The sequence below is a fragment of the Leptinotarsa decemlineata genome, unplaced genomic scaffold (genome assembly GCF_025532065.1).
Source record: "Leptinotarsa decemlineata unplaced genomic scaffold, Ldec_3_MD MMD2_tig00000090_RagTag_RagTag, whole genome shotgun sequence".
Taxonomy (NCBI): Eukaryota; Metazoa; Arthropoda; class Insecta; order Coleoptera; family Chrysomelidae; genus Leptinotarsa; species Leptinotarsa decemlineata.
The window spans coordinates 990711-1012567 of NW_027412541.1; the positions used below are offsets into that span (position 1 = coordinate 990711).

General features: G+C 32.9%; 1 protein-coding gene across 7 annotated transcripts in view; it reads right to left on the reverse strand.

The window, feature by feature from the left end:
- The window catches only part of LOC111517555 (arrestin domain-containing protein 3), a 162661-nt gene that overhangs the window by 98069 nt on the left and 42735 nt on the right, over positions 1-21857 (reverse strand). For all 7 annotated transcript variants that reach the window (XM_074172303.1, XM_074172300.1, XM_074172301.1 and 4 more), the window contains exons 2-4: positions 13144-13271; positions 12939-13091; positions 9923-10143 (exon numbers count right to left, since the gene is read on the reverse strand). In XM_074172303.1, coding sequence (XP_074028404.1) covers positions 9923-10143; positions 12939-13091; positions 13144-13252 — 483 coding nt within the window. In that variant the 5' untranslated portion in view covers positions 13253-13271. The remainder of the gene's footprint in view (positions 1-9922; positions 10144-12938; positions 13092-13143; positions 13272-21857) is intronic.

The window sequence follows — 21857 nt, forward strand, 5'->3', positions numbered from 1 at the left end:
AAGAAGAGATAAGCTTAAGCCAATATTTAAAAATGTCCTCAAAAATGGCACATGGTCTCACTTATTCACAAACTCAAGAACTTGAGTACCAATACGCTGAGAAACTAAATAAGGAGATGCAAAAAAATTGGAGATCTGACAAAAAAGCAGGAGTAGATTGGATGAAACTGTTTATGAAGAGACATCCCGAGCTGTCTCTGCGCCGCCCGAAGAAAACAAGCTTGTCGCGGGCTACTGCTTTCAATCCAACAACAGTGAAGACATTTTTCGAAAACTTGGAAAAAGTGTTGAAAAAGTACTCAAAAGTACTCAGGAGACAAAATTTATAATGCCGACGAAACAGGCTTAACCACTGTTACTGAGCTTCCTTCCATCATCGCTGAACGTGGAGCCAAGCAAGTCGGTCAGGTTACCTCTGCTGAACGGGGACAGCTTGTAACAATATTGGCATTTGTTTCGGCTTCAGGTAACCACGTTCCTCCGGTATTCATATTTCCTAGGGTTCGGTTTATGCTGGAGATTGCCCTACCGGAAGCCTAGGCTTATGTCACAAAAGTGGATGGATTACTTCTGATAACTTTTATTTGGCATTTAAACATTTTATGGAAAAAGTACGTCCATCTAAAGAAAACCCGTTGTTACTACTAATTGACAATCAAGAGAGTCACATTAATATTGATGTCATATATCATGCCCGTGAAAATGGCGTCATAATATTAACATTTCCGCCACACTGCAGTCATAGGCTGCAGCCCTTAGACATCTCGGTATTCGGGCCATTCAAAAATTATTTTGAAGTTGCCCAAAATGATTGGATGATATCAAATCCGGGTAAAACCATATCAATCTATCATTTACCAAAATTTGCCAATTCTGCTTTTATCAGTGCTTTTACACCCAAGAATATTTGTTTGAAGGTGATTGACAATGTTTCGTGATGAATTTCACTAGTTCGGACTTCCATTGTCTACTATATAAAATGATTTGAAATCCCTGAAACAAGTAAAAAAGAATAGTTGAAAATAACAATTATATTAAGCAACAATAAACCTGAAATGAAATGATAGTGAAATAACCTACAAATAAAAATATAATAATTGAATAAATAAAAATTAAAGGAATGAAAAAAAAAATAATAAAAAAATAAAAAAGAGTAGAGATTCCGTGAGAGATGACCGTTTTGGCGGCGATCCAAATAAACAAGTTGAACCAGAAGGGCCCAATCTAGAAGGTGTACCCTCTGCTGAACCGCGTTCATCCTGCTTCACTGACCCATCTATAATTATATCACCTGCTTCTGTAAAACCATTTCCAAAGGCACCTCCGAGACAACTCAATCGAAGAGGAAGAAAAAGAGGAACTAGTCGCATAATCACTGCCACACCAGAGAAAAATGAAATAGAGGAAGCCTGTGCATTAAAAAAATTAAACTAAACAAGATCAACACGGATGATGAAAAAAAAGCAATAAAAAGGAAAGTGTTGCAAAGTAGTAGCAGTGAAAGTAGCAACGAAGAGGATGTTGTCTATGTCGAAAGTGACAATTCTTTGGATTGGGAGGTTGAGGAAGAAACGAGGTTCGCCGAAAATGATTCTTTCAACGTGGATGATTTTATCGTCGTTAAATTTGCGAAAAAGAAAATAATCAGACATTTTATTGGGCAAATAAATAAAGTCATGGAAGATGGCGAAGTCAGTGTTAAGTTTTTAAAAAAAGTTAATGACAGTTCCTACCACTTTGTATTTCCTAAGATTGATGACGTGGCTGATGTCAAAAAAGGGGATATAGTACTCAAACTACCTCCACCTCTTGATAATGCCGGGACTGCAAGAGTGAAAGCTTCTTTTTTCATTTAATATTGATTTATCACACCTAATGTTTTTGTATGTGTCCCTTTCAGCCCCAAATGTACCCCTTTCGATCCAGTGAGATGTGTTGAAAGGGACAAATACAGTGGTTCATATTTTTCTAATTTTTTTAATAACAACTAATTTTTTTATGTTTTTTATACTCAAAATCCTTTCCCAAATGTTGTACGTATTATAATATCAGGTTCAATAAATGTAAAATTTATTGATATTGATTATATACATATTTACCCTAAAAATGTCCCTTTCATGCCACCTCTCCCCTACAACAGAAATAAGAGTGGTCCCAAGATACTCCCTTGAGGGGTTCCAATACCTACATTATATTGGCTTGAGAGATCATTCCCAATTTTCACATATAATTGCCTTTCCGTTACATAGGAAATTATCCAGTTTTTAATAGGACCCCGCAATCCTAAACGTTCCAGTTTTCTTTCAAGTATGTTTGGGTTCAGCGTATCGAAAGCCCGCGTTAAATCAAAGAATATACCGAGAACATATTCACCATTATCAAGACTGCTATATATATATATACTGGGTGACCTCAGTTGTTGCAGTTTGGGTTGATAACCCTTTTCTAAACCCGTGTTGACTACCCGAGAGAATGTTATATTTCTCCAAAAAATGTTAAGCGTATATAGATTCATCTTTCAATTACTTTGGCTATTGGACTAAATGTCGTGATTGCTCTATAATTTTCAATTTATTGAGAGTCACCCTTTGATATTTGGAAAATGACCAACTCTCATTGTCATATTTATAATTTGAGTGATATATAAACTGAATTCATTCCGACAGGCTTTTATAAGCACTGTTGGTAGCTCGTCATATCCAAAGGAGGTTTTATTTTTCAGGTTTGAAATGATGTCCATTACTTCGTTCTGTTCATATGGTTCGTAGAAGAATGAGTTACTATTAGTTTCGGGTAATGTGCAATTATCGACACTAGGCATTTGATCAGCATATTTATCATTTACTGAGTTTGCAAAGTAATCTGCGAATAGGTTTGCGATGTGGCATTTATTTACAATAATTTCGTTATTTAAGCAGATGGTGATTTCGTTATGCAAAACTTTCTTTTTGTCTAGTTTCAAATTCACTAACTCCCATAATTTTTTTGTAGGGTTCTCAGCATTCAATAAAAGATTGCTGTAAAAAAATTTCTTTTCTGATTCAAACTTTTCATTTAAGGTTTTTTTTAGCTTTTTTTAGCTTTTTTATAGTAATCATGGATATTCTCATTATCCTGCTGCTTTCTTAGCCAATTTAGGTATTTTAGTTCATTAAATTCACTTTTCAATTTTCGAGACATAATGAAATTTGTTTTTGTATCATTTGTATTCAGTTTAATTTTTTTTAACGGATGTGTGATCTCAAAGCAGTATCTCACGTGATCCCAAAACGACTTGTAGACTATATTTATATCGTCTGATGTCGATAAATTCAGTGGTTCTTTATTGAAATAGTGTTTATAGTTGGAAATAGTATTTTCGTTTTGTTATTCGTTTTTGGGTGTAATTTTCGTTAATTTTGTTGTTATCATTTGAAGTCTGCCAAGTGAGTTCTTGGGCATAATGGTCAGAGAATCCCGGGTCAAATACCTTACATTCGGCATTATTTGATTATTTGTCATTATATAATCAATTGATGAACAGCTGGTGCCTCTGGTAGTTGTCACAACCCTGGTGTTTTCATTTACCATAGACTTCAACTGATAACATTCCATAATGTCTATGAGTTTTTTGTAGTTTATATTGTTTACCTTGATATCCATTTAGATGTTTAGGTCACCGCACACTATGGTTTTTTCGAACTTCTCATATGAAAACTGTAGAATTTGGTCCGGTATAGTGAAAAATAGTTTTATGTCGCCATCCGGTGGCCTATAAATTGTTATTATGCTAGTAACTATCTATGATAGGTGAGTAGATCATGCAAAGAAAATCAAAGTACCTGTAAACGGAGTACCTGAATTTTAAGTGCCTGGACTTAACCATTACGAAAAATAACAATAAACATGAGTTTGCAATTTTCCACAAACCATCGTATACGGACATTATCATACATAATTCCTCCACACACCCGTACCAGCATAAAGTTGCTGGTAAAATATCAGCTACTTAAAATTCAGGTACTTCGTTTACAGGTACTTTGATTTCAGGTACTCCATAAACTATATATATATTTAGTATTGAATGTGTAGAATTAGTTGAAAGACACGCCAGATGAAGCCATTGTATGGCGAAACACGTGTTGCGTTTTTGTAAAACAATTTAGTGAAAATCTCACAATAAAGTGTTTTTGGAATACGTTCTATACATGGATGTGAAGATCATGCAAAGAAGTAATTTTCAGACACAAACTGAAAGAAAGTCCTCCTGAAACAGCTACAATCAATCAATCAATCAATCAAACATTTATTGAATCAGTGTTCATTTACAATCACATTAGGCAAACATCATCATAAAATACTGGCTGATACAACAGGTCAAACTATTATAGAAAAACAAATACAAAGCATAACTTAAATAAAAATAAAATCACTAAGCTACAATCAAATTATGATTATGACTCAAGGAGAAACTCATCCACAGAGTAGTATGCTTTTTGCAATAGAAAAACCTTAAGCTTCCTTTTAAAGACATTGATGTTTGAGGACTTAATGTCATTACTAAGCTTATTATATAGTTTAATCCCACAGCACATGGGGTGATTCTTCGATACTGTCAATCTACTATAAGGCTGATAAAGTTGAAGGTTATTTCTGGTGAAATGTTCATGGATTTGCTCATTTCTAGGAATAATTGAAATATTTTTTTTTATATATATCAGAGTTTGGTAGATATACAAACATTGTTGTTAATACACTATAACGAATGAATAATGGCCTGCAGTTTGCACTTGAAGATGCCCCAGCCAGAATTCTGATTACCTTTTTCTGAATAACAAACACTTCATCAGCTTTAGCTGATAAGCCCCACTGTTCAAGACCATAGGAAATCACTGACTGAATTAAACTGTGGTATAAAAGCATGAGAACATCAAAAGAGACTGTTTGTTTCAACCTACGAAGTAAATATATATGTTTACTGAGCTTCAGTTTGACACTATCAACATGGAAACTCCAGGTAAGTTTATTATCAATATCAACACCCAAGAATTTAGTACAATTAACTTGATGTAAAGTTTCATTATTTAATCTTACTAAATAGCTTTTATCAATAGTTATATTTTTAGTAACAAAGTTGAGCATTTGAGATTTGGCAGAATTTAGCAGCAGACCATTTGTAGAACACCACTCCTCAATTTGATCAGTTACTTCATTAGCTTTGACAATTACTTCGGACATAGTTTCCGCAGATACCAAGACATTAGTGTCATCCGCAAAAATTATAATAATGGAAGCTTTCGAACAAAATTTCGGAAGATCGTTAATAAAAACCAAAAATAAAAGAGGTCCTAAAACAGAACCTTGAGGTACCCCTCTTACTATACATTTACTTACAGAGTTAATTCCATTCACACAGACCAGCTGACTACGGCCAGTCAGGTAAGATCTAACCCAATTCAATGCAGGACCACGTATACCATAAAACTGCAATTTGTGTAGCAGTATGTCATGGTCAACGAGGTCAAAAGCTTTGCTCAAATCAAAAAATAACCCCAGAGTTTGCTGTTTGTTTTCCAAGATTTCCAACACATGTTTAATGAGTTGATCAATTGCGCCAACAGTGGATTTATTTCTTCTATAAGCATTCTGACTAGAAGAAAATAATCTAAATGATTCAAAGTAATCATATAATCTTTGATAGAAACAGTATTCAATAATCTTAGAAAACTGACTAAGTAGCGAAATAGGCCTGTAAGATGCACAGTCAGATCTCGAGCCCTTATTTTTATATATTGGCAAAACCTTTGACATTTTCAGTATATCAGGAAACCTCCCCTCTATGAAAGTGGAGTTAACTATATGAGTCAAAGGCTCAGAAATTACATTGGCAACGTTTTTTATAACAAGACCAGGAATTTCATCAATACCGGACGATTTTTTCTTACAAACTTTTTTGATAACTTGTTCAATTTCCATCTTAGTTGCTGGATATAAAAAAATACTTTGATGTGAAGATGACATATAATTAATATTTTTAGTATCAGGTTTGGATATGCTACTGCTAACAGTTGAAAAATACTCACTAAAAAGGTTGCATATAGCAAAATCATCAGAAAGAAGGACCCCATCTTCAGCACTTTCTAGACAAGGTATTGCATTGCCAGAATAACCAGTCTGGGATTCCTTGATGATTTTCCAGGATTCTTTCACTTTATTATCAGCAGAAGAGATTCTATCATCATTGCTAGTTTTCTTAGCATGTTTCAATTTATCCTGATATATTATTTTAAGTTCCTGATATTCCCTCTGATATAAACCATTTTTATATACTTTGTTCAGCTCAGATAACTCGGTTAACCTTCTACTGATTTCTCTCAACTCAGTAGTTATCCACCTGGAGTCACCAGATTTTTTTATCTTGACTACCTTTTTTGGAAATGAAGTATCAAAATAATAGAAAAATTTATTATAAAATCTATCAAACTTAGAATTTGCTTCAACTGAGTCATACACTGAAGACCAATCAGTCTCCAGCAGTAAACTAGAAAACTTCTCAATATTGTAGTCATTAAAACATCTCTTGTGAGTTTCTTGGTTATGGTCAACCTGATCATAGCAGAAAGTTGCCAGCTGGAAAGTGTGATCAGATATATAGGAATGATTAATGGAGTAACTAATAGGATTAGAAGTAGACAAAATATTATCAATACACGTTGCTGAATCACCCCATATACGAGTAGGTTCACTTATAGTAGCACTAATGTTATGTTGCTCAAGTATATTTATGAAGTCAGTTCTCTCATTAGTAAACCTTAACATATCTATGTTAAAGTCACCACAAGCTATTAATTCTAAGTTTTTATACTTACTATACAACATCACAAGTAATCGATCAAATGAATCAAAAAAAGTTAAAGTTAAAGTATTACCAAGAGGTGATCTATATACCGATAAAATTATTATAGTTTTATTCTTACCGTTTAACGCTAATGCACATACCTCAATATCTTGCTCTATACTAATTTCTATAGGAATGTTATTTACTTGCAAGGATTTTTTAGCAAAAATGCATACCCCTCCCCTGATACGTTTCTCCCTACAGAAAAAAGAGATTAAATTATAGTCAGTTATTTGGAAAGATGAACACTCTTGTGATTTAAGCCAGCTCTCACTAATACATAGAATATCTGGAGAATGTTTGTCTAAAATCATCTCCAAATCGAGTGACTTATTGTTACAACCCTGTACATTGAAGTGCATCACACACAATTCAGCACAGATTTCAAGTTGACATATACTCTTGTTAACTACTTGACTGCTATTGGGCTTCGAAAAATCCCGACAACTGAGAACTCCTTGGTTATCAATTGATATAACTGGTACTAAGTTGTAGTTGCAGTTTGTTTGGATGGATGAAAATTTTCTCTAAACTTAAACCTCCTGATTACGGATCCCTCTGGCCAGATGGTTGGTTCGTATACTTCCTGGACCTTGTCTAAAGGAAAAGTTACTTTGTAAGTGGAATATCGCTCATTCCTATTCCATTCTACACACTCAAATGGTATTTGAGGTGCCGAATCTTTTAATAAATTCAGTAAATCTTCAGACTTTACATCAGCACCAATACGAGAAACGTGCAAATGTCCCAATTTTGGGATTGTTTTAAAATTTGCGGATTTATTGCTACCAAGTATAGGTTTGTATTTACTTTCATATAAACATTGAATTACACGAAAGAAAAAATTCTTTCGAAACAAATACTTCTATAGGAACACTGAATTATACAGAAGATACTTTTCTCTACTCAGTTTGTACTTCAAACATTCGTTGTGGAATAAAAATCAAATATCATTCACATGAGTAGTAGAAAGCCAAAAACTTTCTTTCCCAAAAATTATTCACTTCAAAAATATAACCCCTTCAACTCAAATAAGATTCCTCTTGGCTGGGATTAAATAAAAAATTATGGATAATTATAATTGAGATAATCCGAAATGAATACAATGCATAAGTTTGACAATTAGTAGAATGTTAAAAATATGGTTCGCAGCCGCCTTTGAATGAAATTAATAAACATAAGTTTATCAGAATGCGCATTTACTCAATTTTGGATGCTTTTAGTTCCAATATATGATTCTGAAACTTTTTGTTTGTCAAAATGATGAGGTCTAGAAGGGGATAATTTTTTTTTTCAGAAAGAGCAGTAAGTATAGATATATATTTAAATAGAAATCCTATTATACAAAGATCATCATCACAATTATGTATATGCAAAATAACATGACACATCTACTTATTTTGCACGCTGATTCTACTTGTGCGTATATTCCGAAGTACAGTTCTATAGCACACAAATATGAAAAATGGAGAAAACAAATGTTCAATTTCGCTAATCTAAGCTGATTAAAACAGTTATTCTGATGAGGCATCTACAAGTAGTCAAGAATAATTTTTGTCTAGATTTGAAACGGGTTGGGGATACAGTACGTTTTGAAATTCTTACGGAAAATACAATATGACACAACATAATCTAAAATCAAACACGTACAAATATCGTTCTCGCTTATAATAAACAGTCTATTCTGAGCAAGATATGACTTAAACGCCCCCTAGTATCAAAACATTTTTGGGGTTTATCACCTAATTAATTTCTATTTACAATAACATGAACTTCATCATATTGAAAATGAAAAAAAACAGAGAATTTTCCTGTTTTGTTCCCCTCGGGGAAGGTGAGAAAGTCGTGAAAAAGTACAATTTTCCTAATTCAAGCATATTCAAATATCCGACAATGCATTTCAGAATAATCCATGTATCATTTTTTAGGTGGTAGGGAGAAGAGGGGGGGGATGAACATTTTCTTTATAAAAGAGCACAATCTTATGCAACATTAGCTACAATGAAACGGATGAAAATGTTATTCCTGTTTTTGAAAATGAATCGTCTATTCTGAACAGGGGGTGATTGTAACGCCCCCTATCAACAAAACTATCCATTTCACAATAACATGAACTGTATCATATTGAAAATTCAGAAAAATCCACCGATTTTTTTTGTTTTGTACCCCTTGGGAGAAAGGATAATCATATGAAAAAGTGGTATTTATTATCTAATTCCATTCTTTGCGTTTTATAATAGCTGGGAAAAAGAGGGGGTGAAGATTTTTTTATAAAAGAGCATATTCATTTGCAACATTATCTACAATGAAATGGGTGAAAATGCCATTTCCGGTTTCGAAAATGAATAGTCTATTCTGAAAAAGGGGTGATTTTAACGACCCCTAGCGGCAAATTTGTTCACGTTTTTGGGTTGGCGCAATGGTGACATTGGTTGAGAATTACATACATGGACTACATCATATCGAAAATTCAGAAATTCCAACGAGAAAAAAATCCATAAGAATTTTGCGGCGTCCTTCATGGTTATTAATAGTGTCGAACGCTTTTCCAAATTTAAAATGTAATTCTAATTGTAGATATTGATCTGCTGTTAAATGGACCCGTTGTAGAAAGTTAGAGGTGCCGAATTTATTGGTACTATTCATTCGCCACCAAAGGCAGATACAAGCTAATAAGTAAGATATAATCCTCCTCGACCATATGGGTAAGAAGATATTTATCGTGGAGTTTTCTTCTTGGGACTCCACCTAGCTCACGATGTTGAAACGGTTGTTCTGATTATAAGAGTCCTTGTTGCAATTACCTATGTCCTTTATACTCTCGATCAAACCAGTTTGACTCAAAACAGCATAAATTTACGTATACTAAGGGCACACAATTCTCGAACCCAATGATCATTGAACTAAGAGTTTTGGGAAGTGGATCCTAATGGGTCGGAGCTTCAGATACAGGGCCTGACAAGAGTGACAAACAACCACTTTCATTTATGAAACATGAAGTAGAAAGTGAAATCGAACAAACATCATCTTACAAGTCTTACTCACAAGTAAATCTGGCTTCATTAGTGCATTGAGATCGACTGGAGATCGCACAATAAAAACAATTTGATCCTCGTAATCCAAAGCCAGTGGTCTGTCCACGATAGCTATCAGTTTAAAATTTATATATCCATATTCACAACTGTATGTTCCTGGCAAGTTATTTGGTAATATTAAATTGAAAGGATGAATGTACTGACCGATGGGTAGAGAGGTTGTTCCCGAATCTGTAAAAATGATTATGCAATTAGAACCTTCGAGAATGCAAAAATACGTATTGAAACTCAATTCATTAAATTTCTTATGGTTAAAATATAAATGGATTCAATATAGCTCTAATATACACTGGAGCATTTTTTTGGTGGAATTATTTTTCTTCAACTAAATTTGAATGAAAATTCGAAATTTGTTCAAAATCCAAAAATGATGTGAAAATCTTCCACAGAAAAGAATAGAGCAATATTAATTTGAAATACACTCTTTACTATAATGTGTAGATCATGCAAAGAAGAGACTTTTCGACACAAACTGAAAGAAAAATCCCTCTCAAAATAATTACTTTCATATTAACATTGAATTACACGAAAAAAACATACTTTCGAAACAATAATTTTTATATGAACATTGAAATATACAAAAAAACCTTTTTTTTTATTCAGTTTGTACTCCAAACATTCGTTATGGACTTGTATCAGACATCATTCACAGAATTGTTACATAATATAGTATATGCAAGAGGTTAAATTTCACTCACATGGAATATTGTAAAAAGTTTATTTCGAAATTAATGGCTTTCTTCCTTTCTTTGGAAGATTTTCACATTATTTTCTGTTCAAAAATCTGTTTAAAATCTGTTTTTCCGTTAATCAGCTGTCGCCCCCATACGAACGACAACTCTCAGAAGTTGAGAAACTTGTGCGAGCTGAGGACTAACGAAGTCTTACCTTTAAACGTGTGATTCCTAACACGGTTGCTAAATCATCCCAGCTTCAACCAGATAAATTCTCTCGAGAAAAATATCTGGTCAAGGCAGGAATCGAACCCAGGGACTTCCGATCGTGAGTCGGGTGCACTACCAACGCGGCTAATTCCACAACAATTTTACATGGAGATAATAATGTTTATTTTCAAAATTGAAAGATACAGAAAGAAAAATGGCTTTCCAACTTTGATAATAGACATGAAACATCACTGAAGCTTTTAAGCTTGTGCTTGATATTGATGATGATATATATATAGTATAGGATACAACAGTAATACATTAACAGTAATATTAGAACAACAATTACATATTTGAATATTTACACAGGTACTATTAAACTAATTCCATAATTATTTTGTTTTTTTTTCTGTTTTTTTTTTTTATTATTATTGTCAAGGTAGGGTTATGGTGTCTTATTTTGGTAGGTGGGTTGTCATAGTCAGGTATATGTCGTATTTGGGTGATTTGTAGTGTTTCTATCTGTAGTGTTCATCCATTGTTTTACATAGTATTCAAAAGAGGTATAACATTCGATAGATTTGAGGTTTTGTGACAGTAAATTGTATTTTCTTGGTGCAAGATATTCTGCTGAGTGTTGATCGACTGTTTTTTCTCAGGTTGGAACTTTCATGTTTTCATTTTTTATTCGAGTTTCATAACGGTGGTCGATGGGTATTAATTAACTTGATTTAATTTTTACGGATTTACATTAGAATTCGTTGACAAAATATTTGTCTTATATCAAGAACATTGGTCTCTGAAAATAGCTTGTCACTGGGATATCTTATGTTATTCTTCGAAATTATTCTCAGAATCCATTTCTGTATGATACTCAAATTATGTATAATATTTTCTGTTACACCTCCGAAACCTAAGATTCCGAAGTTTTTCATATTCAAGAATTCCACTAAGTACTTGAATTTTGTGAGTAGACCTCTCAATTTATTTTTCACCTGCTCGATATGTGAATCCCTATCATTTATTATTCCTAAATATTTCAAGTGATCTTTTTCTTCTATACGAGAGTTGTCTCCAATGTCCAGGGTTCCCAAGTTTGGAAGGTGATTTGGGTAGGATGTGAAAGGCAAATAATGTTTTTTGAGTATTGACTGTCAGTTTGTTGTATTTGAATCAGTCACATATACTAATCAGGTCTTGTTCTGTTGTTGTTTTCAAATGTTTTCAAATGTTTTCAATGCCGTGTGAAGCGGCTTTAATTAGGCGAACAACTTATATTGTGAATATGATTCCAAGTAACTTCTGCTATTTTTGCAGAGCTTGGAAAGAGCAATATTGATACATCTGGCCAGTAGAAAAAATAATTTTTTTAGGTTCATTTGGGGCCAGAGGTTCAAGTTCTATCACAGGTCAGGTCAGGTCAAAAATGAATGGGTCAATTCGACTCTCCTCCGTAACCCGCAATGGTTTCATCACAACTGATGGTATTGTCTGTTCAGGCTTTAATGTGTCCTTAAAGAACAGACGTCTGGGTTTTCTTAGAATTCTACGGATGAAACAGTGCCTTAAATGATTGGCCTCCACGCAGATTCTCCTGGTTCAACTCCTGAAGTTTTTTTGTAGAATTATTTGAAACATTGACCATTTCGCCATTTTGATTCTTGAAAATGACAATCAGGAAATATATTCTAAATATACCTCTCCAAATGATAAAAACTAATATAAAGTATATTTTGAAATCAAAAATTGTTACATTCATTGGGAGGCGTACCAAAGTGTGACAGATATACTATATATCTTTTATATTATTGATATTTTGATAATGGTACTTGTTACTGCTGTTGAACTATTTGTATTTTTTTTGTTCTATCACAGAAATATCCCAAAACAACATGTTAAAGTAACGGAACTGAAACTAGAAATTTCAATAAATAGATCATTGTACGAAACAAAATGAACTAGAATAAATTATAATGAAACCAAATCATGTATATAAATTTCAACCAGAATTTTTCGGAATAACAGATTGAGCTGTATTTATAACTTCTCAAGAAGAGTCCTTATACCAATATTTATACTTACGTCCTCCATATAATATAAGTTCCGTGGCAAAGGTATCGTTATCTCCTTGGAAGAGGGTATCTCTTGATTTACGTTCATTAGAAACAGGGTCGTGGTAAGATTCCATTCCCATGAACTCGACATGCTCATGACAAATTACCCTGACTTTAACAGCTGAAAATTTTTTGAGTTTATTTTTATATCTTGAGAGTAGTTTCAAAATTACCCCTCAATTTCGTCTCAGTTTCGAAGTTGAGAACAACTTTTCCTTGAATTTGGCTACCTGGATAATACTGTCCTGTATAATTATCCAACCATACTTTACATTGAGCCATAATGATTGAGGAATATGACCTGAAATATGTAAGTAATATGCGAAAATTAAATCATGAGAAATGAAGAGTTTGTTAGTTCATAGTTACGTATTTTATTTTTTACATCCATTGTTTTTACTCTGTTACTTACATAAATCAAATTACTTTTCTGAAATATCATTTTGTTCACGGGTGTGAAGTAATCCACATCCACAAAGTACACTGAGAAAAAAATATCGCATTATTATTTTTTCATTTACCGACTATGCACACCTACCATTTTTCAATATGATACGCTTATTGACTGAATTAGTGAAAAAACAGAACCGTCCTAGTTTATTAAACTGTCTGAAAGAGTGAAAATAGGGTGGAAATATTAAAAAAAAGCGTAACATGAAAAATCGACTTTATAGACCTACAAAATTGAGATATGTGATTCCCGACAGAAAAATCTTCACGTTATAGTTTTTCAGGCCGTCTGATGGGGTGAACATGATGTAGAAAGTTGAAAAACTCATATATTTGAAAATTGACTTTGTACACCTACAAGATTGAGATATGTTATTCCTGACACCCGATTTGAAGAGAAAAAGTTCACGTTTTAGTTTTCCAGGCCATCTGAGGGGATGAAAATGTAATGGGAATTTGAAAAAAACATATATTTGAAAATTGACTTTGTACACCCACAAGATTGAGATATGTTATTCCTGATACCCGATACGACGAGAAAAACTTCACGCAATAGTTTCCCAGGCCGCCTGAGGGGGTGAAAATGGGGTGGAAACTTGAAAAAATCATATATTCAAAAATTGACTTTGTACACCAACAAGATTGGAAAGTTGAAAAAATCATATATTTGAAAATTGACTTTGTACACTTACAAGATTGAGATATGTTATTCCTGACACCCGATTTGACGAAAAAAAATTCACGTTATAGTTTTTCAGATCATCTGAGGGGGTGAAAATGGGGTGAAAAGTTGAAAAAATCATATATTCAAAATTTAACTTTGTACACCTACAAGATTGAGATATCTTATTCCTGTCACCCGATTTGACGAGAAAAACTTCACGCTATAGTTTTCCAGGCCGTCTGAGGGGGTGAAAATGGGGTGGAAAGTTGAAAAAATCGTATCTTCGAAAATTGAATGTGTGCACCTACAAGTTTGAGATATATCATTTCTGACGATCTATTCGGGTGTAAAAACTTCACGTTATAGTTTTTCAGGCCGTCTAGTTTGAGATATATCATTTCTGACGATCTATTCGGGTGTAAAAACTTCACGTTATAGTTTTTCAGGCCGTCTGATGGGGTGAAAATGGGGTGGAAAGTTGGAAAAATCATATATTTGAAAATTGACTTTGTACACCTACAAGATTGAGATATGTTATTCCTGACACCCGATTTGACGAGAAAAAATTCACGTTACAGTTTTCCAGGCCGTCTGAGGGTGTGAAAAAGGGGTGGAAACTTGAAAAAATCATATATTTAAAAATTGACTTTGTACACCTACAAGATTGATATATGTTATTCCTGATACCCGATTTGACGAAGAAAACTTCACGTTATAGTTTTCCAGGCCGTCTGAAGGGGTGAAAATGGGGTGGAAACTTGTAAAAATTATCTTCGAAAATTGAATGTGTGCACCTACAAGTTTGAGATATATTGTCTATCATGATCTATTCGACAGAAAATACTTCACGTTATAGTTTTTCAGGCCGTCTGAGAGGACGAACATGGGGTGAAAATATCAAAAAATGTCTTAACATAAAAAATCGACTTTGTACACCTACAAAATTGATATATGTTATTTCTGATGATCTATTCGGCAGAAAAAGCTCCACGTTATAGTTTTCCAGACCATCTAAGGCGGTGAAAATGGGGTGAAAAGTTGCAAAAATCATATATTCAAAAAGTCACTTTGTACACCTACAAGATTGAGATATGTTATTCCTGTCACACGATTTGACGAGAAAAACTTCACGTTATAGTTTTCCAGGCCATCTGAGGGGGTGAAAATGGGGTGTACAGTTGAAAAAATCGTATCTTCGAAAATTGAATGTGTGCACCTACAAGTTTGAGATATGTTATTTCTGACGATCTATTCGGCTGTAAAAACTTCACGTTATAGTTTTCCAGTCCGTCCAAGGGGGTGGAAACGGGGTGAAAAGTTGAAAAAATCATATATTCAAAAATTACCTTTGTACACATACAAGATTGAGATTTGTTACTCCTGTCACCCGATTTGACGAAAAAAACTTCACGTTACAGTTTTCCAGGCCGTCTGAGGGGGTGAAAAAGGGGTGGAAACTTGAAAAAATCATGTATTTAAAAATTGAATTTACACCTATAAGATTGAGATATGTTATTCCTGACACCCGATTTGACGAGAAAAACTTCACGCTATAGTTTTCCAGGCCGTCTGAGGGGGTGAAAATGGGGTGGGAAGTTGAAAAAATCGTATCTTCGAAAATTGAATGTGTGCACCTACAAGTTTGAGATATATCATTTCTGACGATCTATTCGGGCATGTTTTTGAAAATATTTTACACTATTTATTAATTATAACAATTGTATGCTTCGGAAAGATCGATTTGGTGAAATATGGTATTTCCTTTTCATTTTCGATACTGAATATAATCCGTCAGAATTTCATATAGTAAATGAAAGGAAAAAGAAGTTTTATAAAAAATTTATTGAGAAACGTAACAAATTTAAATAATACAAAATTAACAAATAATCACATTATTTAAAAAAACTAATTCTAGAAATAAATAAATATAAAATATCAATGAAATGGTAGACTGACTATTCTCTTACAAAATATAAAAAATAAAACTCATTCTAGAAATAAATAAAATTGAAATATCAGTAAAATGGTAGACTGACTATTTTCTTACAAAATAAAAAAATAAAATCTCATTCTAGAAATAAGTAAAAATTAAAAATATCACATTCGTCAGGTACGTGTTGAACATAAATCACAATTTCCATCTCTAGATAAGAAACAGCTACCGTGAAACACTCTCTTACATACTGAACATACTTTCATTTCTTCAGTAAGTGAACCACCACAAACCATGCACATTTCGGAAACATCCTCTGAACTCATTAGTAGTTCCATTTTAATTTTCTTGCTGAATTGGTTATATCCATTGGGGTTAAAAACGATGCTTTCATTACATACTGTTGGCAGAAATAAATTATGAATACTCTACAGTTGAAAGTGTCCGTTTGTTAAATATGTCATGGACTTTGAAGTTTTCAAGACAAATTGAATAAATTTGTACATTTGTATTCATCATATTTTTTCAAAAATTCTTTGAATATTCCTAAATATTTCTCAGACGTTTTCATTGAACTACCTCTGGGATCTATGAAAGTGAAATATTTCTTTCTTATTTCGAAGATTATTAAACACCAATGATTTCTATTGGCATGTAAAGGGAATATGACACTATCTTCATCTGAAAAATTAAATAGACCATCGAAAAAAGATTTTTCGAGTTGATGTGTTGAATTAAAGATTGTATAAGAGTTTTCCACTGGCATAAATGTCACCTTTACGTCATGGTAAGGTTTGAAGATTATATATATAAAGAGCAATTAATAATGGAATCTGTCAACCACGTTGTTCCATTCAAACTTTGAAAATCACAAATTTTTAGTTCAGTACACAATAAATTTGTGAATTTGCGAATAGTGTAATTGCCCAATATAGAACTGGGTCTGTAGTAGTCAATGTCTGCAACTAATCCATTAGAAAGTAGTTTCACGGATGAAATATCAGTTTTGTTCGAAAAATTTGATGATTTTTCGAGATACTGTTTGTTTTCAGTCCCATATTTCGACCACTCCCGCCTTCTGATTTCACCTGGGTAGACAGAATCTACTATTTCAGGTAAGAGAAAGTTGAAATAAAAATCCTGCAGTTTTGGTAAGATGTTTTTCCAACATTGTTTAGTGAATGCAATTCTTTGTATGAATATTGCATTTTGACTGAAAATAACAAGATCACACCATTTTCTTTTAGTAACAGCCAAATTACCCTGAATTTGGAAATAGTACTGACTTAGTAGTGACTTTTCTTCAAACATCCATTGTTATTGAAATATTTCAGTTTTTCCTTAAAAATGGCTTCTGTGGGATTCATGTTCCGAATTGTGTATGGACATTTGACCTCAACCAAACCATCTTCGTCAACTGTAGCATCGGGTGAAGCTCCTAGATAGGGGTATTCTTGGTGAACACACAAACCCGTACGATACACTTTTCTATGGGAATGTTGACGACTATAGATTTTTAATGCGTGAAATTTGTGTTTACGGCCATAATCCATTGTTTTGGTTAGAGGTTTGTCATAATACAATATATTCTTTACTTTCTTACAGAGAGACTCAGGAATTCTGGCGCTGTACACTGAACCAAAATTTGAGGCCGTTAAACGTTTTCGTCTCTCTTCTTTCCAGATTGATGATTGACACTGATTTACAGTAACAACTGCGACGTTCTGTATTTCAGAATGAGTTAATGTTAAATTCTGAATAAAATTCTTACACATTGCCTCGAGAGAAATTTTTACTGATAATTTTTTTTCGACGGAGTCGTCCTGGGTACTTCCAGTTAATGTATTTTTTTTGGCCCATTCTATCAAGAATTTTTTTGATTTCAGTTCCTTGAAAATTATTAGAAGGTGGTTTTAACCGCTTATTCCATTTTTCTTCTTCCAAAAAATTTAGAAAATCAGACTGGCAACTAATACTTGTCGATTTTTTTTAGTACAGCGACTCTTCGGTATTTCAAGAGTTAATTTTTTGTGTAGAGCAAGAGTTATCTTTCTTATTTGTCTGATAACTCTACTACACCTTTGGTTAGTTCTTCCCTCTAAAATAATGTTTTTTACTGAAGAAAACCAGTTTTCCATTTCAGCATTGCTCACTCTTCTGTTATCAAGTAGTAATCCACTCCACATGGGCAAATAGGTGATATACCGTCAAAGAAATACTTCTTTGTAGTGCATTGGGTTGGAATACGGGTTAGGAAGTTGGCTGAAATTCATGTCGGCATGAGTTTCATTAATGAAAGCATTATATTCAGTGATAAAATGTCTATAGAATGGACTATTTTCATAAATCGCATCGCTGCCAGGTTCCGACGTGAGAGGTACCGCAGTCGACTCATCTTCCTTGTCTTCCATAATAGTTGACTCATAATAAACCGATTTGGTAAACAAATATTTCAAGGCTGACTTTACTTGATTGTCCATATACTCCTTATTCAAAATGATAGTGAGACACTTAATATACGAAGTGATCAAATCAAATTCGTTTATATTAAACAAAGGAGCTATCACTTTCTTCATAACTGTCTGCGCTTCATTATGATAAAAATGTTTTTTATATCATTTGAGATTATTTGAAAAAAGTGTGAACAACAAATATAAAGCGTTATCCAAGTTTTTGAGTTCACCATCATTATTATTGACTATGCATTTGTAGGTGATTTCTAAGTATTTTATAAGAGAAACGTGATTCCAAAACAATAAAATGGCATTTATTATAGCATAACTGAAATCGGATACGACCCTTGTAAATAGTGACCATTTTTTTTTATTATTCAGAATATAATACTTGAATTTAGCCAACCATGTACCAATTGAAAACGTGTTATGTTAAGAGCTATACAATTCCAGAATTGGAAAAATTAGACAATTGAAAGATGTTTTAATAACCCTTGCATAATAAAAAACTTTTTTATGACATGCACTCGTTTTTGAACTATGCTACCGGTTGCATCCAAATGTAATGTCAATGGATCTTGTGATTTTACATTTTTGCATAAAATTTCCAATTGCTGGCGACAACTTGTATGTAATTTGGATTACTCCTTTGCATCAAGATCATGTCAATAAGATCATCATGATGGTGGTCATGAGCTCCAAATTTTTCGGATCTCACCTTTCTGAATACCGAATCAGATTTGATATTTTGCAAATTTCCAGCTTGAATTAATTTACTTGAGGCGCTTCTGATTGAGGTTTCTCTTAGGTTAGTAGTCTTATATGAACGTACCGTTCTTTTAACCACTTTTCTTTCAATTCCGTTCAGATGCCTACTAAATTTTTCAATGTGATTATAATTTAATAAAGAACTCAAAACAGTAGCATTTTTTGAATGTTATGGATTATCAAAATGAAGACTTTACAATTGTGGGTATAGTAACAGTATGTTTTCAAAACAATCCAAAGATGGAACATACCTTTTGTGTTTAAAATTGATTAAACAAACATTATTGACAGATTTTATTTTATTATTAATCACATATATCCATCTTTCGGAAAATAACTTTTTTTTTCATATTAGTAATGGATTCGAGTTCCTCATGAGATATAACAAATTCTCCTTTTTTTTATTTTACAAGAACTATATTTCGGTATAATCCATTTAATATTTTTAATAATGAATTAATTTTCTGGAAGAATTTTAAAACTTTCACATGGCATAACTGAATTTTTAATATTACTTGGAATATTTGGAATATTTTCTATATCTGTTGAAACATTTTCACTCTGGAATGTAATAGTAGAAATATTGGTTTCTTTCGAATCATCAATACAGGATACTGGCAGTTGTGAAGAGGTATGTGATTCAGTGAGTTCGTGTGGGGAATTTTTTTGGTGAAATATTTCAGGTTGATTCTGTAAGTTTGTGTAGGAGTTATGAATTTCTGAAGTAATGAAAGTATGTTCAGCAGTAGTTCAGCAGCAGTCCAATATTTTGGGTAGCTTTGGTATTGAAATGTGCAATTCTTTAGGTGATATATATTCAGAAATTACATTGATTTTTTTGAAGAAGCACTAGATAGATTTCCGAGTATATTCCACTTCTTAAAAAAGGATATTGATTCCGTGGTATTCGTTCTATTTTTGTTTGTATGTATTCGTTTACAATATACTTTTATTCTGAATATATTTCGCCTGTTATGCTTCATTCCCAGAAGAAGGCATGTTTCATAAAGAGAAGATTGTTCTTTTGATGGTGACTCGATCAATAAAAGTTGAAAGTCTACTTTTCCATTCTCTACAAGTCGCATTAAATTTCTAAATGATGATATTCGAAGATAATTTTTTCATTTGGCTGCAAGTTATCTGTTCCCAATCGTTTTAGTGCTCGTAACATCACATAACATTTTTGGTATTCCATATTGCCGAAAATAAAATGGGTTGCATCTTGAATTTCCTTGCTGGAGACAGTCACAAGAGGTATATTCAAAGGAGTTTTCAAAGTCTCCACAAATTTTATCAATTTGTCAATATCGAAAGACAACGGGCGTACCATTATGTGAAAATGATGAAAGGATTGACTGAAATGAAAAAATAATTTTTCCAAATCATATTTGCAGGCTCATGTTTCAGATAAGAAATCATTTTCTAATAGAACATTTGAGAAAATATTATTGTTGCCTGCGGTCCTGTCATCAATAACTTTCATTTATTCTATATTTTGCATGGTGTTCAAATTTCAATTTTTTAAATAATCCAACAGAAAACGTGTGAAGAATAGTAACGTCATGACAACATTTATTTATAATTGAATTCCGCCAGAGACGTTGCAACAGAGAGAAACGAGATATCAGGAACGTAATTGAAAGCATTGGAGTACTTTAAATAACAGAAACAAACATGTTTTGAAGAAAGTGGACGTCTTCGAGAACCCTGTAAGAATTTTTATTTATTTATTCATTATTTTCCGTCAAACATGAAAATAATTGGCAACACTGTGCCAGACATTGAAACAAAAACTTAGAAATAGACGTAAAAGATACGTACCGACGACATCAAAGCTACCGATAGAGAGCCCTATCAGGCTAGCAAGGCGAATCCAGCAAAATCGCAAAAAATACATCAATTTGTATCTAATTAGTTGCTAATTAGTTGCCAAAACAACGAATTTGTTGCTCGTGCCGATCCCTAGAAATCACAAATAATGCTATCGTGATATCAAGGTAGCAAGGTAATTCAATAAATTATATACTTTCTTTTTGATCTTTACAGAATATTCAGTTGCTATTTAGTTGCTAAACCTTGGATATAGCGAAACGTTTTTAAATATTTTTTTTTTATTTTTTTATGATCTTGCTATCTTGAAACTGTTTCTTCCAGGCATTAAAGATGTTCTAAATTTGTTGCTCACCAAGAATAAACTCAAATACACTTTGAGTAACAGCAACAAAATAGTTGAAACCGATCGGATAATTTTTAATTTTTTTTATTTCCCACGTTCTTGCTATCTTGAATAAAAATTGAATTTTTCATTTTTTTTTATTTTTCTCGTTCTTACTATCCAGTTTAACCGGCCGATCGGTTTCAACTATTTTGTTGCTGATACTCAAGGTGTATTTGAGTATACTCCTGGTAAGCAACAAATTTGAAACACTTTTTATTCTAAGGAAAACCAGTTTCAAGATAGCGAACGAGGAAAAAAAAATTCAAAAATCGGACGATCGGTTTCAACTATTTTGTTGCTGATACTCAAGGTGTATTTGAGTACCCTCCTGATGAGCAACAGATTTAAAACACTTTTCATTCCAAAGAAAAGCAGTTTCAAGGTAGCAAGAATGAGAAAAT